The 19773-nt window shown below is 41.8% G+C and overlaps 1 protein-coding gene across 1 annotated transcript; it reads left to right on the top strand.

The window, feature by feature from the left end:
• The first annotated feature begins 71 nt into the window (after positions 1-71).
• On the top strand, positions 72-14640 carry LOC115142624 (ADP-ribosylation factor-like protein 8A). The gene is made up of 7 exons (XM_029682224.2): positions 72-502; positions 10378-10458; positions 10594-10667; positions 10861-10954; positions 11976-12043; positions 12141-12211; positions 12310-14640. Exons 1-7 carry the CDS (start codon positions 167-169, stop codon positions 12363-12365), a joined length of 780 nt encoding a protein of 259 aa, XP_029538084.1. The 5' UTR covers positions 72-166; the 3' UTR covers positions 12366-14640.
• The last annotated feature ends 5133 nt before the right edge of the window (positions 14641-19773 follow it).

Below are 19773 nucleotides of genomic sequence, written 5' to 3'. Positions count from 1 at the left end.
ATGTAATATTTTTTTGAAAATATGCAGCTATTTTATCAATCGGCAGAGGGCGCATTTTCGTGAGTGGATCGCAACTAAACTGGACCCGTTGAACCTCCTTTCCCCAAAGCGCCCCTCAGCGCATTGTTTCGCGGATCAGCTGTGAGTGGATCTAAAACCCCACCCAATGAGGAAGGAAAGAAGTGAAGCGAAGCAATACCGACCTCAGGAAAATACGAGGCTTCAAAGCGATTGTCATTCATTAAAGGCGCAAAGTCAAAACACCGCCGTTTATATTGCGATTTTTAAAGACCGAAAATTAAAGACCTTTGAGCGCCGCGGCGGTGAAGACAGCCAGTCAGCTGATATTTTGCTATCAGCTCCTAGCCGCTCTCTCAAGATGATAGCCCTCTTTAACAAGCTGTTGGACTGGTTCAAGCAGCTATTTTGGAAGGAAGAGATGGAATTGACACTGGTCGGTCTGCAGTATTCGGGAAAGACAACCTTCGTGAACGTGATAGCGGTAATTTCGCTGTTTACTCGCTCTGTGTCTGTATGCGCCTTCATAGAACTACAGTCATTAGTGTGCACCGATTTACGACGGGAATAGACCGTGGTACAAAGTAGCGGTCCCGTGATTGAAACGCCACTCCACCCTTTAATTGCTACAGTGTCGCAGTATTATTTGTAATCAGGACCTTTTCGACCTAGGCAGAAAAAAATATGCTATATGTGTGTGGAGTGAATAATGGCCGTATTTAATTGCGAATAGGACGGATGGTAGGCTATATTAATTGGCCTATTTGATTTATTGAGGGATGGAGACTGGCTGGCTATTTCATCATATGATGTGTTCACTAGTAGTGATGACGACATCACAAGTGACGTCCTAGTTTATGCTGTCGTGAAATACAAGCATTACAACCTTGAAATGGGGCACTGTTATTTCATTGTACACCAGAGTTACACAACCTAGTGCTCCACACTGCAGGCTACACTTGGCCGCACAATATTTTATCTCTGACACCAGCCGTAGGCTAGATGACATTAGCCTCAAATACATGCTTCCTCTTTGACTGTATTCATTGTATCACCAAGAGCCCTCATTTGTTACTCCTTTATGACAACAACAGCCCTTCCACCTGCTCCATTCAGTGTGGGTCCTCATTTGACTCCTGTTGGCCTGATGAGGATTTGTGGGATTGTAGTGATATCATCTGCAGTGTGGTAGTAGGTTGATGGATGTATAACGGTTTGTCAATTCTACAGGTTTATGAATGGTATGTTGAATGAAGAGGAAATGATTACCCTATCTTTATTGTTAGAATTTGTGTTAATACTGTGTGTGTGTGTGTGTGTGTGTGTGTGTGTGTGTGTTCACCCTTCTACCGGTGCTGATGAGTATTCCCTCTAAGAACACGCATAAAACCAGGCTGTGCAGAAGGTCATATGTGTATAAATTCACACCTTACAGTCAGAGCACATAAATTCAACCTGGACATTTGTCACATGCACCGAATACAACCGGTGTAGGCCTTACAGTGAAATGCTTACTTACAAGCCCTTAAACAACAATGCAGTTTTAAGAAAAATAAGTGTTAAGTAAAAATATATAAGTCAAAAAAGAAATGAAAGAGCAGCAGTAAAATAACAGTAGCGAGGCTATATATAGGGGGTACCGGGACAGAGTCAATGTGCGGGGGCACCGGTTAGTTGAGGTAATTGAGGTAATATGTACATGTAGGTAGAGTTATTAAAGTGACTATGCATAGATAATAAACAGAGAGTAGCAGCGGTGTAAAAGAGGGGGTGGGGGGGTGGGCAATGCAAATAGTCTGGGTAGCCATTTGATCAGCTGTTCAAGAGTATAATGGCTTGGGGGTAGAAACTGTTATGAAGCCTTTTGGACCTAGACTTGGTGCCCCGGTATCGTTTGCCATACGGTAGCAGATAGAACAGTCTATGACTAGGGTGTCTGGAGTCTTTTGACAATCTTTAGAGCCTTCCTCTGACACCGCCTGGTATAGAGGTCCTGGATGGCAGGAAGTTTGGATCCAGTGATGTACTAGACCGTACGCCCTGCCCTCTGTAGTGCCTTGCGGTCGGAGGCTGAGCAGTTGCCATGCCAGGCACTGATGCAACCAGCTGTAGAACCTTTTGAGGACCCATGTCAAATCTTTTCAGTCTCCTGAGGGGGAATAGGCTTTTTCATGCCCTCTTCACAACTGTCTTGGTGTGTTTGGACCATGGTAGTTTGGTGATGTGCACACCAAGGAACTTGAAGCTCTCAGCCTGCTCCACAACAGCCATGTCGATGAGAATGAGGGTATGCTCGGTCCTCCTTTTCCTGTTGTCCACAATCATCTCCTTTGTCTTTATCACATTGAGGTAGAGGTTGTTATTCTGGCACCACACGGCCAGGTCTCTGACCTCCTAGGCTGTCTTATCATTGTCGGTGATCAGGCCTACCTACCCTTACCACCTGTGGGTGGCCCGTCAGGGATTCCATGATCCAGTTGCAGAGGGAGGTGTTTAGTCCCAGGATCCTTAGCTTAGTGATGAGCTTTGAGGGAACTATGGTGTTGAACGCTGAGCTTTAGTCAATGAATAGCATTCTCACATAGGTGTTCCTTTTGTCCAGGTGGGAAATGGCAGTGTGGAGTGCAATAGAAATGGCATCATCTGTGGATCTGTTGGGGCAGAATGCAAATTGGAGTGGGTCTAGGGTTTCTGGCATAATGGTGTTGTTGTGAGCCATGGCTACAGTTCATGCACTTCATGGCTACAGACGTTAGTGCTACGGGTCGGTAGTCATTTAGGCAGGTTGCCTTAGTGTTCTTGGCCACAGGGACTATGGTGGCCTGCTTGAAACATGTTGGTATTACAGACTCAGACAGGGACAGGTTGAAAATGTCAGTGAAGACACTTGCCAGTTGGTCAGCACATGCTGTAATTCATTTGGCCCTGCGGCCTTGTGAATGTTGTCCTGTTTAAAGGTCTTACTCACATCAGCTATGGAGAGGGTTATCACACAGCCTTCTGGAACAGCTGATGCTCTCATGCATGCTTCAGTGTCGCTTGCCTCTCGATGCGAGCATAGAAGTATTTTAGCTCGTCTGGTGGGCTCGTGTCACTGGGTAGCTCGCGACTGTGCTTCCCTTTGTGGTCTATAAAAGTTTGCAAGCCCTGCCACATCCAACGAGCGTCGGAGCCGGTGTAGTACGATTCAATCTTAGTCCTTTGTTGACACTTTTCCTGTTTGATGGTTCATTGGAGGGCATAACCTTAAATAAAGGTTAAATAAATAAAAATAGTGTGATTTCTTATAAGTGTCAGGGTTAGAGTCCTGCTCCTTGAAAGCAGCAGCTTTACCCTTTAGCTCAGTGTGGATGTTGCCTGTAATCCATGGCTTCTGGTTGGGGTATGTGCGTGCGGTCAGTATGGGGACGACGTCATCAATGTACTTATTGATGAAGCCGGTGACTGATGTGGTGTACTCATCAATGCCATCGGAAGAATCCCGGAACATGTTCCAGTCTGTGCTAGCAAAACAGTCCTGTAGCTTAGCATCTGCGTCATCTGACCACTTCTTTATTTACTGAGTCACTGGTGCTTCCTACTTTTTTAGTTTTTGCTTGTAAGCAGGAATCAGGAGGATAAAATTATGGTCAGATTTGCCAAATGGAGGGCGAGGGAGAGCTTTGTACGTGTCTCTGTGTGCGGAGTAAAGGTGTTCTAGAGTTGTTTTTGTTCTCCTCAGGTTGCACATTTAACATGCTGGTACAAATGAGGTAAAACTGATTTAAGTTAAAGTCCCTGGCCACTAGGAGCGGCGCCTCTGGATGAACGTTTTCCTGTTTGCTTATGGCGGAATACAGCTCATTAAGTGTGGTCTTAGTGCCAGCATTGGTTTGTGGTTGTAAATAGACAGCTATGAAAAATATAGATGAAAATTCTTGGTAAAGAGTGTGGTCTACAGCTTATCATGAGATACTCTACCTCAGGTGAGAAAATCCTTGATACTTCCTTAATATAAGATTTTATGCACCAGCTGTTGTTTACAAATTTACACAGACCGCCACCCCTTGTCTTACTGGAGGCAGCTGTTCTATCTTTCCGATGCAGCGCAAACCCTGCCAGCTGTATGTTATGCATGTTGTCATTTAGCCACGACTCGGTGAAACACAAGATATTACAGTTCTTAATGTCCCGTTGGTAGGATATACGTGATCTTAGCTTGTCTATTTTGTTATCCAATAATTGTACGTTGGCTCATAGGACTGATGGTAGAGGCAGATTACCACTCGCTGTTGGATCCTTACAAGGCACCCTGACCTACGTCTCTGATATCTCTTTCGAATGAGAGGGATTTGGGCCTTGTCGGGTGTCTCAAGTAAATCCTTCTCATCTGACTCGTTAAAGAACATTCTTTCTCCACTACGAGGTTAGTAGTCGCTGTCCTGATATCCAGAAGCTCTTTTTGGTCATAAGAGACCGTGGCAGAAACATTATGTACAAAATAAGTTACAAATAACACGCAAAAACTCACACAATAGCACAATTGCCTTAGGAGCCCGTAAACCGGCAGCCATCTCCTCCGGTGCCATTCTTGCATCTACCTGCTCCAGCTGAGCCCAATCGCCCAGCCACATTCCCAGACCATGCCTCAGACTCTGCCCTTGCTCCCAGCCCAACCCCAGACCCTGCACTTGTTCCAGCATCACCTGAGCCCAATCCTCATCCTCATCCATTACCCAGCCCCTGCTCTATCCACAGCCCCAGGTCCAGCCTCATCCCATTATCTGGCCTCATCCCATTACCCAGCCTCGTCCCATTACCCAGCCCCATCACCACCCCCAGGCCCACTGTTTAGTTCATGGCTTTCAAACTTACGGTCTGGGGGCCATATCCGTCTGGTTTCACAGACCGTCCAATACCCAGGTTACTGATCCTTATGGTGTATCTGTTTAGCTGCCACAGGTGGCAGTGAGTGGGGTTGTGCTGTCTTGTTAGAGGAATGAGAATGCTGTTGGCTCTGGCCTTGGATCCCCACTGAGTGCTAGACAGGGATTTGGGAAGATGGTGACTTAGAGACTCGTCCTTGTTTGTCAGATCCTCCCATCTGGGCCTTTTGTGGTCTCATCCGTCTCATAACAGTCCCATTGAGCGGCAGTTAAGTGTCCTTTAAGTCTGCTTTTATTACACAACTGAAGGCACAGAGGCTGACTTAGCCCTACACTGGGCAGTAGGCAGAGGTAGTAGGTGGCTGCAGTATGACCACTTAGTGAGAATGTGTATCTTTAAATGCGTAAACATTTTGGGATGACATGTTCAGATTGAGATGTGATGTATAGAGTAGAAATTGTGTTCGGTTCCACTTAATAGAGAGGGGACCATATCAATTCTAGACATTGCATTTCTATTTCCAGGTTGTTGTGAAAGCATTGAAGCAAGCTCCCACTCATGCTCAGAAATCCAAGTACAGATATGTTGGCTAGGCTATAGGCTATGTGTTTCTGGTTCATTCAGATGGGATAGATGAGGTGACATACCCCCAAGTAAAGCATGTGAGACTGGGGTCCAGTGATCTCAGCTATATAAATGCAATATATTATAGCTAGGTGCCTGAGTCTTTCCGGAGCATGTGACCTGACCAGGGAAAACTATAGGCACCGTTTCCTAGTTAGACTCAGGTCACATGGTCAGGAAACTCTGGACTCTTATTATATCATCATATCCAGACAATGACATCTTACTTAACAATGAGTTTCATGGGATGTTGATACCATGTTGTGAGGACAATGGCCCTACTTGACAGTGTTCTCCTGAGGATCAGAGGGATGCTCTGGGATACTCTGGGATATTAAGGTCAGATGTTGTTCAGTGGTTATAAAGGTGATACAAAGGCCTCACTTATTTCCTCCCAAGATAATGAGGTCACTCCATAATCTAATCAATAGGTTGGCTGTAGGCTAATCCTGTTGACCTTCTACATAGGACTTTGAGTTTATACAGTGGGGCAAAAAAGTATTTAGTCAGCCACCAATTGTGCAAGTTCTCCCACTTAAAAAGATGAGACAGGCCTGTAATTTTCATCATAGGTACACTTCAACTATGACAGACAAAATGAGAAAAAAAATCCAGAAAATCACATTGTAGGATTTTTTATGAATTTATTTGCAAATTATGGTGGAAAATAAGTTTTTGGTCACCTACAAACAAGCAAGATTTCTGGCTCTCACAGACCTGTAACTTCTTCTTTAAGAGGCTCCTCTGTCCTCCACTCGTTACCTGTATTAATGGCACCTGTTTGAACTTGTTATCAGTATAGAAGACCTGTCCACAACCTCAAACAGTCACACTCCAAACTCCACTATGGCCAAGACCAAAGAGCTGTCAAAGGACACCAGAAACAAAATTGTAGACCTGCACCAGGCTGGGAAGATGGAATCTGCAATAGGTAAGCAGCTTTGTTTGAAGAAATCAACTGTGGGAGCAATTATTAGGAAATGGAAGACATACAAGACCACTGATAATCTCCCTCGATCTGGGGCTCCACGCAAGATCTCACCCCGTGGCGTCAAAATTATCACAAGAATGGTGAGCAAAAATCCCAGAACCACACTGGGGGACCTAGTGAATGACTTGCAGAGAGCTGGGACCAAAGTAACAAAGCCTACCATCAGTAACACACTACGCTGCCAGGGACTCAAATGGTCAGATGAAACCAAAATATAACTTTTTGGTAAAAACTCAACTTGTCGTGTTTGGAGGACAAAGAATGCGGAGTTGCATCCAAAGAACACCATACCTACTGTGAAGCATGGGGGTGGAAACATCATGCTTTGGGGCTGTTTTTGTGCAAAGGGACCAGGACGACTGATCCGTGTAAAGGAAAGAATGAATGGGGCCATGTATCGTGAGATTTTGAGTGAAAACCTCCTTCCATCAGCAAGGGCATTGAAGATGAAACGTGGCTGGGTCTTTCAGCATGACAATGATCCCAAACACACCGCCCGGGCAATGAAGGAGTGGCTTCGTAAGAAGCATTTCAAGGTCGTGGAGTGTCCTAGCCAGTCTCCAGATCTCAACCACATAGAAAATCTTTGGAGGGAGTTGAAAGTCCGTGTTGCCCAGCAACAGCCCCAAAACATCACTGCTCTAGAGGAGATCTGCATGGAGGAATGGGCCAAAATACCAGCAACAGTGTGTGTGAACCTTGTGAAGACTTACAGAAAAAGTTTGACCTCTGTCATTGCCAACAAAGGGTATATAACAAAGTATTGAGAAACTTTTGTTATTGACCAAATACTTATTTTCCACCATAATTTGCAAATAAATTCATTAAAAATCCTACAATGTGATTTTCTGGATTTTTTTTCTTCTCATTTTGTCTGTCATAGTTAGCTATGATGACAATTACAGGCCTCTCTCATATTTCTAAGTGGGAGAACAATTGGTGGCTGACTAAATACTTTTTTGCCCCACTGTATATCCAGGAATGTTTTTTGAAGAAATGGTAAAAAAAACGAATTTCTGTATTTAAAAAAATCTTTCCATTCAATTTGGACTGTTATGGAAGTTTACATCAAAATAGGGATTTAGGTCAAAACCACAGTTTTGATTGATTCCATGTGAACTTTTAGCACAATATTTTAGCATTAGGAAATACACAACAGATCTAATTGTTATCACATTGAGTCCGTTGATCCCAATTGATTATCAGGGTATTTATTATTTAAAATACACAAACAGGCTACACACACTTCAGATGCACACAAGTGTATGGACTAAATCAATTTAAATTCAATCACTTTTTGACAGCACCCCTTTTGATTTGAACAAAACCTTCCATATTTGTAGAAGTGTAGAAGTGCTCAGAAAGTGACTTTGTAGCTTCTACTCTGTTTTACATCATCTGAGGTTTTTGTGTTGTCCCCGCCATCAGTTAAGACACAACATGCTATTAAATACAGGGCGGGTGACATGTGTCACGGCTGATAAATGTACTAAAATGGGAATCAAATAGAAATGTAAACATTTTAAAATCGTACCACAAAGATGATTGGAGGTCCACACATAAGAGAATGTTGACTTGAATGGGAATATCTGTTTTAAATGATATTGTCAGTCCTCCATAGGAAACCTATTGAAATCATAGAAATACAAATAATAGAATAGAGGTGATCATTTTAAGTTGACATTTGACGTTGGGTGGATTGGCCACCATCTTCTGTGGTAGTAATTAGAAATGAAAATGTACATTTACATTTCAATGGTGTACCAGCTAAATTGCAGTGGTCTGAGGGGATAGGTCCATTCTATGAATTCTATTTCTATGACTGAAGTGACACCAACCCTGTATTAAAGAGCAGGTCTCAACCGACGGTGGGCACAACACAAACCTCAGATGAAGTACGGTCTAAACTACAAAATATGCAAATTGACGTTAAAGGTCAAATGGAATTCTTATATATTTTTTAACAAAAAAATGAATACATTCTAAAGTAGTTTCACAACCCTGTTTGTAAGCTTTTAAATTATATCAAACTCAATGTATCTTTTCCAGTAATGAAGACATGGATGTCTCATGGTATGGTGGGGTTTTGCCAATGGGGCCAACTTTGAGCCATTCTCCTGAATGTTTTGGCATTCAGGTTCCAAAAGTAACTTTCTGACCTCTTCTTCCATGAGGTAACATTTAAATCTAATGGGATGCTGTCAAAAAGTGATTGAATTGAAATGGATTTACCTTATGAACCCCCTCTTGGCTTTACAGTTCTTTGGTATTAAAGTGTCGGTGTCTGGCTGAAATATAGTTTCTGGTTACATTGCTCCACCAGTGCTTTAGCCTTGTCTGAAACACCTCCAAATAAAACCCAATTGTACTGGTCACATAGACATATTGTTGTTATTGCGGATGTAGTGAAATGCTTGTGTTCCTAGCTCCAACAGTGCAGTATTATCTAACAATTCACAACAATACACACATCTAAAAGTAAAATAATGGAATTAAGAAATATATAAATATATACGATCAGGACAACGTGATCAGGGCAACACATCGGCTCGGGAGGAAGAAAATTGAGCTAGGAGCAGGCCCTATATTGAGGAAGTGTCATATTTATGTCAAGTGGAGATATGGCCTTGTGCTGTATAGGGTAGCAGTGTCCTACTTGTGCTTAGTATACTGCTTTAACCTTGCCTCAAGAGAACTGACTTAGAAAATGAAGTGCATCAGGTGATGGTGTGGAATAACCTGTTTTGTAATTTTAGCCCAAGGACAACAGCAACGGAGGCGTTTTTGACTTGTTAATTTAATAGGAAGCAGGGGAAATGGCTGCACATGATGCTCTCAACTTGAAAGGATTGTTCATCACAGACAGTAGAGTAGCAGGATTTTGACAGTACAAGACGAAGGCTTTCTTCTTGAGTTAACCTACAAGTGCCTCAAATGGAGTCTTACAGGAAGGTTTATATTGTAAACTAATTTATAATTGGAGATTAAACGGACATTACCACTGCATATATTTGAACATTTCCATATTTTCCTCATCAGATCAACTAAATACATTGTTTTCTTAAAAGGTTACTGTTAGTACTGCTGTCTAGACTGACCTCTAGTGTCAGCGCTCTGCAGATTAATGACTAGTCAGAAATGTCAGCTCCAGGGAGAAGTTTCCCCTAGATACAGATCTAGGTTCAGCTTCCGCTCCCCCAATTCTAACCTTAACCATTAGTAGGGATTGGGGAAAATGCTAAACTGACCGAAGACCAGTGTCTAGGTACAACTTCACCCTGCACCAAAAGTCATCTTTTGAAAGCCCCAACAACACTGTGATCTAAGCAGACACAGTGACACCAGCATGAGACATCAACCAGGAATTTGACACATTGTTTAAGTGTGGAACTTGTAGGCTATTTCAGTGAGTTTTTGTCAGCTTACTCTGAAACAACTCTCTCTCTTCTGTTTAAAGAAAAACCTCTTGAATATGTTATTGGTATTACTACCTCATTTGACAATGTTAGCTTCTATTTATTATAGTCTAGAAAGTTAGGACTATTACAGTGTATATATCAAAGGTAGCTAGATGACTCATTGATCCTGCTTCATGAGTGACACACAATGTACATATCCACACATGTACATATATTAAGGCCTGAGTGTGTACAGTACAGGAACCCTATTTCTGTGTCTTTACACACCTCTCTGCATGTATCTTATGCTGTAGTCTGGTGAGTGTGGTGAAGGTGCTGCTGGTTGTCGGGATCAGGTGACTTGTGGTCATGTGTCAGACTTCCACATAATTAGTGACTCATTGTTATGATTAATGTGTTTGTTACTCTGCTGAACAGTCTATCTACCCCCCCTTCCTTCCCTCCCCTCCCTCCCTCCAGTCAGGACAGTTCAGTGAGGACATGATTCCTACAGTGGGCTTCAACATGAGGAAGATCACCAAGGGCAACGTCACCATTAAGGTCAGAGCATCAGACTTGATAATGAGCTGCACTTACCCTTGGCACTAATGCTGATAGTATTACTGATCGTTTGTGTTTGTACGACTACCTTTTTGAGACTGAAGTGGTGTTTGTGTGTGTTCTGTTGTTCTCCAGCTGTGGGATATTGGGGGTCAGCCTCGATTCCGGAGCATGTGGGAAAGATACTGCCGAGGTGTCAGTGTCATTGTGTAAGTACACACACTAGGGCTGGGAATTGCCAGGGACCTCACGACACAATATTATCACGATACTTAGGTGCCGATAAGATATGTATTGCAATTCTCACGATTCTATATGTATTGTGATCCGATACTGTAATTTTGTTGCGATTCGATGTTCCAAACATATTGTTCACCATGTGCCTCTCGCTCTCTCTCTCAGTTACATGGTAGATGCTGCAGACCCAGAGAAGATTGAGGCCTCGAAGAACGAACTACACAACCTCCTAGACAAACCCCAGCTACAGGGGATCCCAGTGAGTATGGAAGTGGTCGATATGAGTGAAGGTATTATGAAGGTATTGGGCATCAGAAGCTCACCCTGAGCAGACTCATAGTGGCATCTGTCACGTACCTAACAACACCCCCCTCTCTCTGTAGCCCAGACATGAATAATGAATGTGTGTCTGAGTGATGTGGGCCTGATTTATCGAACCAAAGGGTGGGATAGATGGAGAGGGAGGGAGAGACAGACAGACAGAAAGAGAAGGGAGGGAAAGTTTGATGGTAAGTGAGATATAAGTCGAGGGGGAGTAAGGAGGGAGAGAAAGAGAGGTTTAAGAGAGACAGGGGAGAGAGGAATGGAGGGAGAGCGAAACAGTGGGCGGTGCTTGAGCATTGCAGATGCTTCTAGTTTTACTAGCATCTCCAAGGCTAGTGCTGTAGCATTGCAGGAGAGATGGATGGAGGGACGGACAGACAGAGGGAGGGGAGTGTGTGTCTGTCTGGGTCCAGACGTGTATTGACTGGGGGGGAGACCATTAGCAGGCCTGGGCAGTGCAGTGAGATCCATACAGGATGATCCTCAGAGTAACGTTATAGGGGAGAGAAGGTTTCCTCCTTACATCTCTTAACACATCATTGCTCTCATTGCATTGAGATGATGATAGGGGCCTAAAAGACAGGGAGTGGATGGCAGGAGTAGCATTAACACACTGTCACCCTAACTACAGATGCTACAGCTGACCAGTGTGAAAACATGTTTATTTAAAGCAGTGGAGTGTGGCTGTCAACCATATTTAAATGAGAGGGAGAAGATGAATAACAGTTTGTCTGGCTAGCTAGCTACTCCCCCACTCACAACAATTCTCACAAAATGCCTTTTATTTCTCCACTCTAGCAGATATTGGCTTTCAACAGTAATGATCAGCTCTAGTTAGTGTGTTATAAAGCCTGTGGAATGTAAAGTTGAAATGGAACGGGTTTGCAGGAGAAAAGCCTAAAGGCAGGTGCATTGGCAAAGACAACACTCATGTGGTTTCCCTTGGACTCTCTCAGGTACTGGTTTTAGGGAACAAAAGAGATGTTCCAGGTGCCTTGGATGAGAAGGAGCTGATTGAGAGGATGTGAGTATCGGAGCTGTGACGTTTCCTTTTGTAAATGAAGCTTACTATGTGTGTGAAGTTTTCTTCTCTCTAACACTATCCTCTTTGCCTAACCTAGGAACCTGTCAGCCATCCAGGACAGAGAGATCTGCTGTTACTCTATCTCCTGCAAGGAAAAAGACAACATTGGTGAGGAAACAAATGGTTGATTCAAAACGACCTAATTACCTGATAAGGACTTTTTGTTTCTTTGGAGTATTTGAAACAAATGGACTTTCTATCCTCAGACATCACACTACAGTGGCTGATCCAGCATTCCAGAACCAGGAAGACAACAACATGAGGGCTCAACTCACTGGACGACCCCTCTCCCCTTCCTCTACCCTAAGACCAACCGTACCCCTCCTTCTTGCCTCCTCTTCCCTTCTCTTATCACCCTGGTTCCATTTCTAGCCCCTTCCTTTATCTCGTACACCTTTGGGTGTTAACAGATCTGACAGGATTGGATAGGTGTGAGAAATATGTCAGAATATGGACCCAGCGTCACAATGCTTCTACAAATCAAATGTATACATATCTAATCTTCTCGGATCTGTGAACATGGAATAGATAGAGAATAGGAGAAGGGGATGTCCTCTCATCCTCAGCTCTCCTTTCTTCTTACCCATCTGAGATCCCTATATTTTACTCTTTAAAAACAGCCCTTCTTCCTCTCTCTACCTGATTCCATTCTTGTAAAGAGTGTGTGAAAAATTATGATTTGCACTGTTTAAATTGTTTTGTTTTCTACCTATATGCATTTTTTACACCATGTACTTCAGACTGAACAAAGTGGACTCTTGACAGTCACCCAACGAGCAACTCTTGTTTTCGTTGACTGTTATAGATTTGTTTCTTTTTTTAAAAATATATATGTACTATACTTGTACAGTGTGGATCTGATTTTGATGAGGTTCTGGTCAAGGAGGTAATCTATTTTCTCTTGCTTAAATGAATCATGTGTTGTTCAAAGTGCAAACTACTCACACACACACTCACTCATTCTGCCTACTAACCTGCATCTTCACAGCTGTTCCCATAGCAACATGGTGGCCATTTTGTCTTTTTACTGGATCAGGTGACAAGCTCTGACCAATGATTTGATATTTCATCGAACACAATTATTTCTAATTTCTTTTGCATGTTACCTAACTGAAAGGAAATGCATTCCTCTTCAATAGGAAGGATATATACATTTAATACAGAGGTCAGCTCACAAGTTTACAAGACATCAAAGAGAATTGTTCCATACTGATGCAACATAACTCAATAATGTTTTATACATGTTCAATATCCTTGACAATAAGTCAAACAATTTGATGGTCATCTTATCCAAACAAACATATTATTCACCTTGATGCTGCTCTATTTGAACATATTTTCTCATATCACAGTCAGTCTGTTTTGCGTTTGGAATTGAAACAATGTAATATACGATTGATATCGTGTTATTTGGGGTAGTTTTAGACCCTGATTTGAGTTGTACATATTTTTATCATCAATATCAGTTTAAACTATAATTGAAACCATTTACTTGAACCTTCCTTTAGAGGCCTACATGACCCTGTCAAACAGTCATGTTTGCTTATGGCAACTGATGGATTTGGAGAGGTTTGATGGAGGGGTCAAGTAAAGTGTAACAATTGCAACCTTGAAAGAGTTTCTCCGATAATTTAGCTAGCTATTCCTAATGTTATTTAACAATATTTGAAGATGGCAACTGCAGCTAATTGGCTATTTTTATGTCACCTGACATTAGCATGCATTGACATTCACAAGCTTTTCTGTCTGACATGTATGTTACTAACAAACACATGTCCATGAATGTTAATGAATGCTATGTGCCATCTCATATAACCATGTTTAATATTCATAAGGACATATTTATGAACTATTTTAGTGTTAGTGTTTCTTTGTTTTTATGTTTTGAACATGAAACCATGAAAAAAGATTCAATACTAAAATCATGTTCTAAACATACCTCATGGAGCACAGAAATGATGTAAAGCACACAATAACCAACTTGTTTTTTGTTGTTTTCAGCAGGTTTTGTCTGATAATTCACTCTAAATATGAATCAAGCCGTTGGCTCCTCTACAGTTTCTCCCTGTTGGATTTCGAGTTTTCAGCTCAGCCTTTAATGTAGTGTCATGCAGTTGTAGGGTGCTTCCCAGTAGTCTACCGTGGCTTCCTCTTCTTTGAATCCTTTCCTCCTTTCCTTCATCCACACAGACATGACAGAACTAGACTTGTGAAAAAAAAGCATCCATCCACCATATCGCTTTCACACATGCTGCCTTTTCATATCAGTGCAGATGAAGGAAAGGAGATGAGTAGATGAAGCCCCTTCAGAATATTGAGATGCAACCTCCTAGTCCCATCATTAATTAAAACACCACTCCATTGACTTATTGCCAGTTTAAGGTTGCTATTTGTTATTTTAAGTTGAATGTTTGTACCTGACATAATGTACAATGAGTGAATTGGCTTGAAGCCCTCAAAGTAAAAAACGGTCTTGTCTCTAAAATAAAGTGAAAGGTGTCATTTGTTCCACAATGCACCTGCCATGCTACCCTGCCGCTACAGTAACAGACAGTGATGTGTTATTGGTTGACAGTGAAGGACCAGCTTAGTCTTATTCCTCTGCCTAAAAACAGGAGTTTCTTGCCTAATACTGAACAGGCCTGGGCCCAGTTTCCCAATAGTGATGGAATTTAGGCTTACAAGTGTTTTAATTATGCATCTTTCTTACAACAGCTAAACACTTCGCTGTGAGAATGGTTGCTAAGTCCATGGTTGGAGCATGTGTCGATACAGATAGGATCCAAAGATAGCACTGCTCTCGGATCAGCTTCCTCCATTCAAATATTACCTTGACATTAGAATTATTTCACAATACTGACGACGAATCAGCTCCAAGAGAGATATTACCACCTACGGCTGCAAACATTGATGCGGCTAATGCTTAGGCTACTCAATACAAATGAATTATGTACATAAGTTTACATATGAAATATACTGAACAAAAATATAATATATAAAAAAAATAGAATATAAATGCACCATGTAAAGTGTTGGTTACATGTGTCATGAGCTGAAATAAAAGATCCCAGAAATGTTCCATACAGTATGCACAAAAATCTGATTTCTCTCAGGTTCTGTGTACAAATTTGTTTACATCCCTGTTAGTAAGCATATCTCCTTTGCCGAGATAATCCATCCACCTTACAGGTGTGGCATATCAAGAAGCTGATTAAACAGCATGATCATCACACAGGTACACCTTGTACTGGGGACAATAAAAGGACACTAAAATGGGCAGTTTTGTCACACAACACAATGCCACAGATGGCTCAAGTTTAGAGGGAGCATGCAATTGGCATGGTGACTGCAGGAATGTCCACCAGAGCTGTTGACAGAAAATGTATTGTTAATTTCTCTACCATAAGCTACCTCCAACGTCGTTTTAGAGAATTTTGCAGTACGTCCAACTGGCCTCACAACAGTAAACCACGCGTAACCCCATCCAGGACTTTTTGGGTGCTTGTTGTCCTCACCAGGGTCTTGACCTGACTGCATTTCAGCATCCCCTTCGATGGCCACTGGCACGCTGGAGAAGGGTGCTCTTCACAGATGAATCCCGGTTTCAAGCGTACTGAGCAGATGGCAGACAGTGTGTATGGCGTCGTGTGGGCGAGCGGTTTGCTGATGTCAATGTTGTGAACAGAATGCCCCATGGAGAGGTTATGGTATGGACAGGCATAATCTACAGACAACGAACACAATTGCATTTTATCGATGGCAATTTGAATGCACAGAGATACCGTGACAAGATCCTAAGGCCCATTGTTGTGCCGTTCATCCGCCGCCATCACCTTATGTTTCGGCATGATAATGCACAGCTCCATGTCGCAATGTTCTGTACACAATTCCTGGAAGCTGAAAATGTCCCAGTTCTTCCTTGGCCTGCATACTCACCAGACATGTCACCCATTGACCAATTTTGGGATGCTCTGGATCGCGTGTACGATAGTGTGTTCCAATTCCCGCCAATATCCAGTAACTTCACACAGTCACTGAAAGGAGTGGGACAACATTCCACAGGCCACAATCAAATGGCGTTGTATGAGGCAACTGGTGGTCACACCAGGTACTGAGTGGTTATCTGATCCATGCCCCTACCTTTTCTAAGGTATCTGTGACTAACAGATTCATATTTGTATTAACAGTAATGTGAAATTCATAGATTAGGGCCTAATGAATTTATTGCAATTTTATATGTCGCTTGTTTCTATCAATTGAAAAGCCATTGGCAACTTTGTATTTTTAGTTACCGTTGTTCTGAAGTTATCGGCAGTCACAGAGAAATGGATCAACCATCTGATTCTATGTTTAGCATAGATCTTCTGTGTATAAAGTGACGTGGGAGGGCACTTAGCTCATGAGGCAGGCGTTAGATTACGAGCGTTTCAACAACCAACTACAACGTTAATAATGATGGTTTTGGGGAACATCTCAGAGATTTAACGATGCTCCTATGAACGATGCTCCTATGAACGATGAAATTTGCCGTAAGATGCTTTTGTGAAACAGGGCCCTGGTTGTGTTGGGTTTTATTCAGGTTTGGGGTCAATTCCATTTCAATTCAGGAAGTTAACCAACATCCAATTCCAAATTGTACTAATTGAAAAGCATTGTGGAGAATTGGAATATGAATTTCAGTGTATTTCCTAAATTGCTGGAATTAAAATGGAATTGACCCCAACCCTATCATTACTGTCTACTGGAATTAACTCTGCCTTTAGTTAGCTTATTCTGTATTTTAAAAAATAATAAAATTAAGTTGAATGTTTATAATACACCTGACTGCTTTTGGGGAGAATATGCATATTTCTCATGAATTGGGATCTGTACTAATAAACAGAACTCTATGTATTAAGTGTTTTTAATAGTTTCAGATGGGATCTTGTAAATAGCCACTTTCATAGGGATAGGGGGCAGTATTTTCACGTCCGGATGAAAAGCGTGCCCAAAGCAAACTGCCTTTTACTCAGGCCCAGAGGCTAGGATATGCATATAATTGGTAGATTTGGATAGAAAACACTCTAAAGTTTCTAAAACCGTTAAAATAATGTCTGTGAGTATAACAGAACTGACTTGGCAGGCGAAACCCCCGAGGACAAACCATCCAGGCGGAAGACAAATTGAGGTCATAGTATTTCCCATGAGATTTCTATTGAAAGCCCTATTTAATAGGAACCTGGTTGCAGTTCCTATGGCTTCCACTAGATGTCAACAATCTTTAAAAATTGGTTGATGTTTTTCTTTTGAGAAAAGTATGGCTGTTCTTTGTAAGTGTCACTCCAGATGGATTCTACTGTTTGGTGCGTGTGAACTGGAATGCTCTTCACATTGTTTATTTGTATTGGAAACAGTTTATCCCGTCTTAAATTTGATCAATTATTTACGTTTTAGGATACCTTATGTTGGATTAGGAACGTTGTTTGAAATGTTTGGACCAAATTTACAGGTAGCTTATGAGATACTTTGTAGTCGTTGGGCGAGTTGGAACCGGTGTATTTCTGAATCAAAAGCGCCAAAAAAAATGACATTTTGGGGATATAAAGAAGGACATTGTCGAACAAAAGGACCATTTGTGATGTTACTGGGACATTTTGGAGTGCCAACAGAAGAAGATCTTCAAAGGTAAGGCATTTATTATATCGTTTTGTGTCGCCACCTGATTTTCATGTGTTTGTATGCGGGGCGCTGTCCTCAGATAATCGCATGGGCTGCTTTCGCCGTAAAGCCTTTTTGAAATCTGACACTGCGGCTGGATTAACAAGAAGTGAAGCTTTACTTTGATGTATTACACTTACATTTTCGGTAATCTTGAATATGAATATTTCTGCAGTTTGAATTTGGCGCTCTGCAATTTCACTGGATGTTGTCAAATCGATCCCGCTAAAGGGATTGGCACGCGAAGGGATCACTAACAGGTTAAACCAAAACAACTCTCCTGAATATCAGGCCTGATGAATATGATAATTATTTTAATGCAAACATACAGCCACTTTTCTTACAGCAGCTCCCTGGAACCACATCAATATGTTGTGATAGCTGTTATGTCATCATTATGACATTATTACAAAGGCATTGTGATAACGTGTATGTCATTTTTAGTAGGAAAGATGATGGGTTGTCTGTGTCTGTCTTATGTGAGTGAACTTGTGATTTTTGATGAGTGGATGGGTTATCTTCAGTACATCTGAAATACTGCTGCCATTGAGAAGCTTAACCTCTTCAGTCGACCCTCTACTTTTTTGAACATTCTGTTAAAAATCGCGCAACATTTCAGCGCCCTGCTACTCATGCCAGGAATATAGTATATGCATTTGCTTAGTCTGTGTGGATAGAAAACACTCAGACGTTTAAAAAACTGGTTAAATCACTGCTGTGGCTTTACCAGAACGGCATTTACATCGAAAAGCACAGGAAAAACTGATCACTGAAAATGGGAAAATATATCCATGCGCTACTTGATCCCATTGATAAAGGTGAACCACAATTAATTGACTGAGGTTGCAGTACCTACAGCTTCCACACGGTGTCTAGAGTCTTGTCATTTCCCTTCGAGTTTTTTCTTGGTCAAACACATGCAGGACACCGTATCTAATCCGGTCTAGGACCGGATATTTTCGTTGAGTTTCTAGCCGGACATTTTTCCAGACGGACAGCTAATGATCTTTACATCGCCTCCTGATGAATTTTATCGCTTATTAACGTTTACTAATACCTAAAGTTGCATTACAAACGTATTTCGAAGTGTTTTGTGAAAGTTTATCGTCGACTTTTTGAATTTTAAAAAATGACGTTACGTTTTGAAACAATGTTTTTTTCGTTTATCACACAGTCTACATATAACGATATCTAGGCTTTATATGGACCGATTTAATCGAAATAAAGACCCAAATAGTGTTTATGGGACATCTAGGAGTGCCTGTCAGGACTCGGTTACGAACCCGGGTCTCCGGAGTGAGAAACAGTCACTTAACCAACTGAGCCACGAATAGTCGGCAGAACCCAGAAGATGAGGCAGACACAGCAGTACTTGAGACGGTGTATTTAATGAAGTAAAAAGTGAAGTCCTTCAGGAAAACATGTAACTCCACAACCTCAAAAGGAATTCCACAAGAACAAAGGTAATCCTCCAAGACAAAAAGGTAAATCCACAAGGTGGTAGGTATAGCACAAAAAGCCTCAAAAGATACTCAAAAATAAATAAACAAGAACAAAAAACAGAATTCCACAAGAGCGTCCACCGGGATCAACAAGAGTTCACAGAATACTAGGGCTGGGTGCTAACATACAAACACAGAGCAAAGGACTGAGGAAAACAAAGGGTTTAAATACAATCAGGGGAAACGAGGCACAGGTGCAAATAATAATGGGGATCAGGGGAAAACAAAAGGTCAAAAGGCACAATGGGGGCATCTAGTGACCAAAAACTAGAACAACCCTGGCCAAATCCTGACAGTGCCAACAAAGAAGATGGTGAAAGGTAATGAATGTTTTCTATTTTATTGTGCGGTTTGTGTAACGCCGAAATGCTAATTATTTTGTTTACGTCCCCTGTGGGTCTTTTGGGGTGTTGCATGCTATCAGATAATAGCTTCTCATGCTTTCGCCGAAAAGCATTTTAAAAATCTGAC

This window comes from Oncorhynchus nerka, linkage group LG2 (genome assembly GCF_034236695.1).
Source record: "Oncorhynchus nerka isolate Pitt River linkage group LG2, Oner_Uvic_2.0, whole genome shotgun sequence".
Lineage (NCBI taxonomy): Eukaryota > Metazoa > Chordata > Actinopteri > Salmoniformes > Salmonidae > Oncorhynchus > Oncorhynchus nerka.
The sequence above is the reverse complement of the archived record's forward strand: the minus strand, read 5'-3'. Positions and strand labels throughout refer to the sequence as shown.

Coding starts and splice junctions, on each gene's coding strand:
- LOC115142624 (XM_029682224.2), top strand. CDS start 167: ATGAGGAAGGAAAGAAGTGAAGCGAAGCAATACCGACCTCAGGAAAAT. Junction 503..10,377: donor CCTTCGTGAACGTGATAGCG/GTAATTTCGCTG, acceptor CCCTCCCTCCAG/TCAGGACAGTTCAGTGAGGA. Junction 10,668..10,860: donor CGAGGTGTCAGTGTCATTGT/GTAAGTACACAC, acceptor TCTCTCTCTCAG/TTACATGGTAGATGCTGCAG.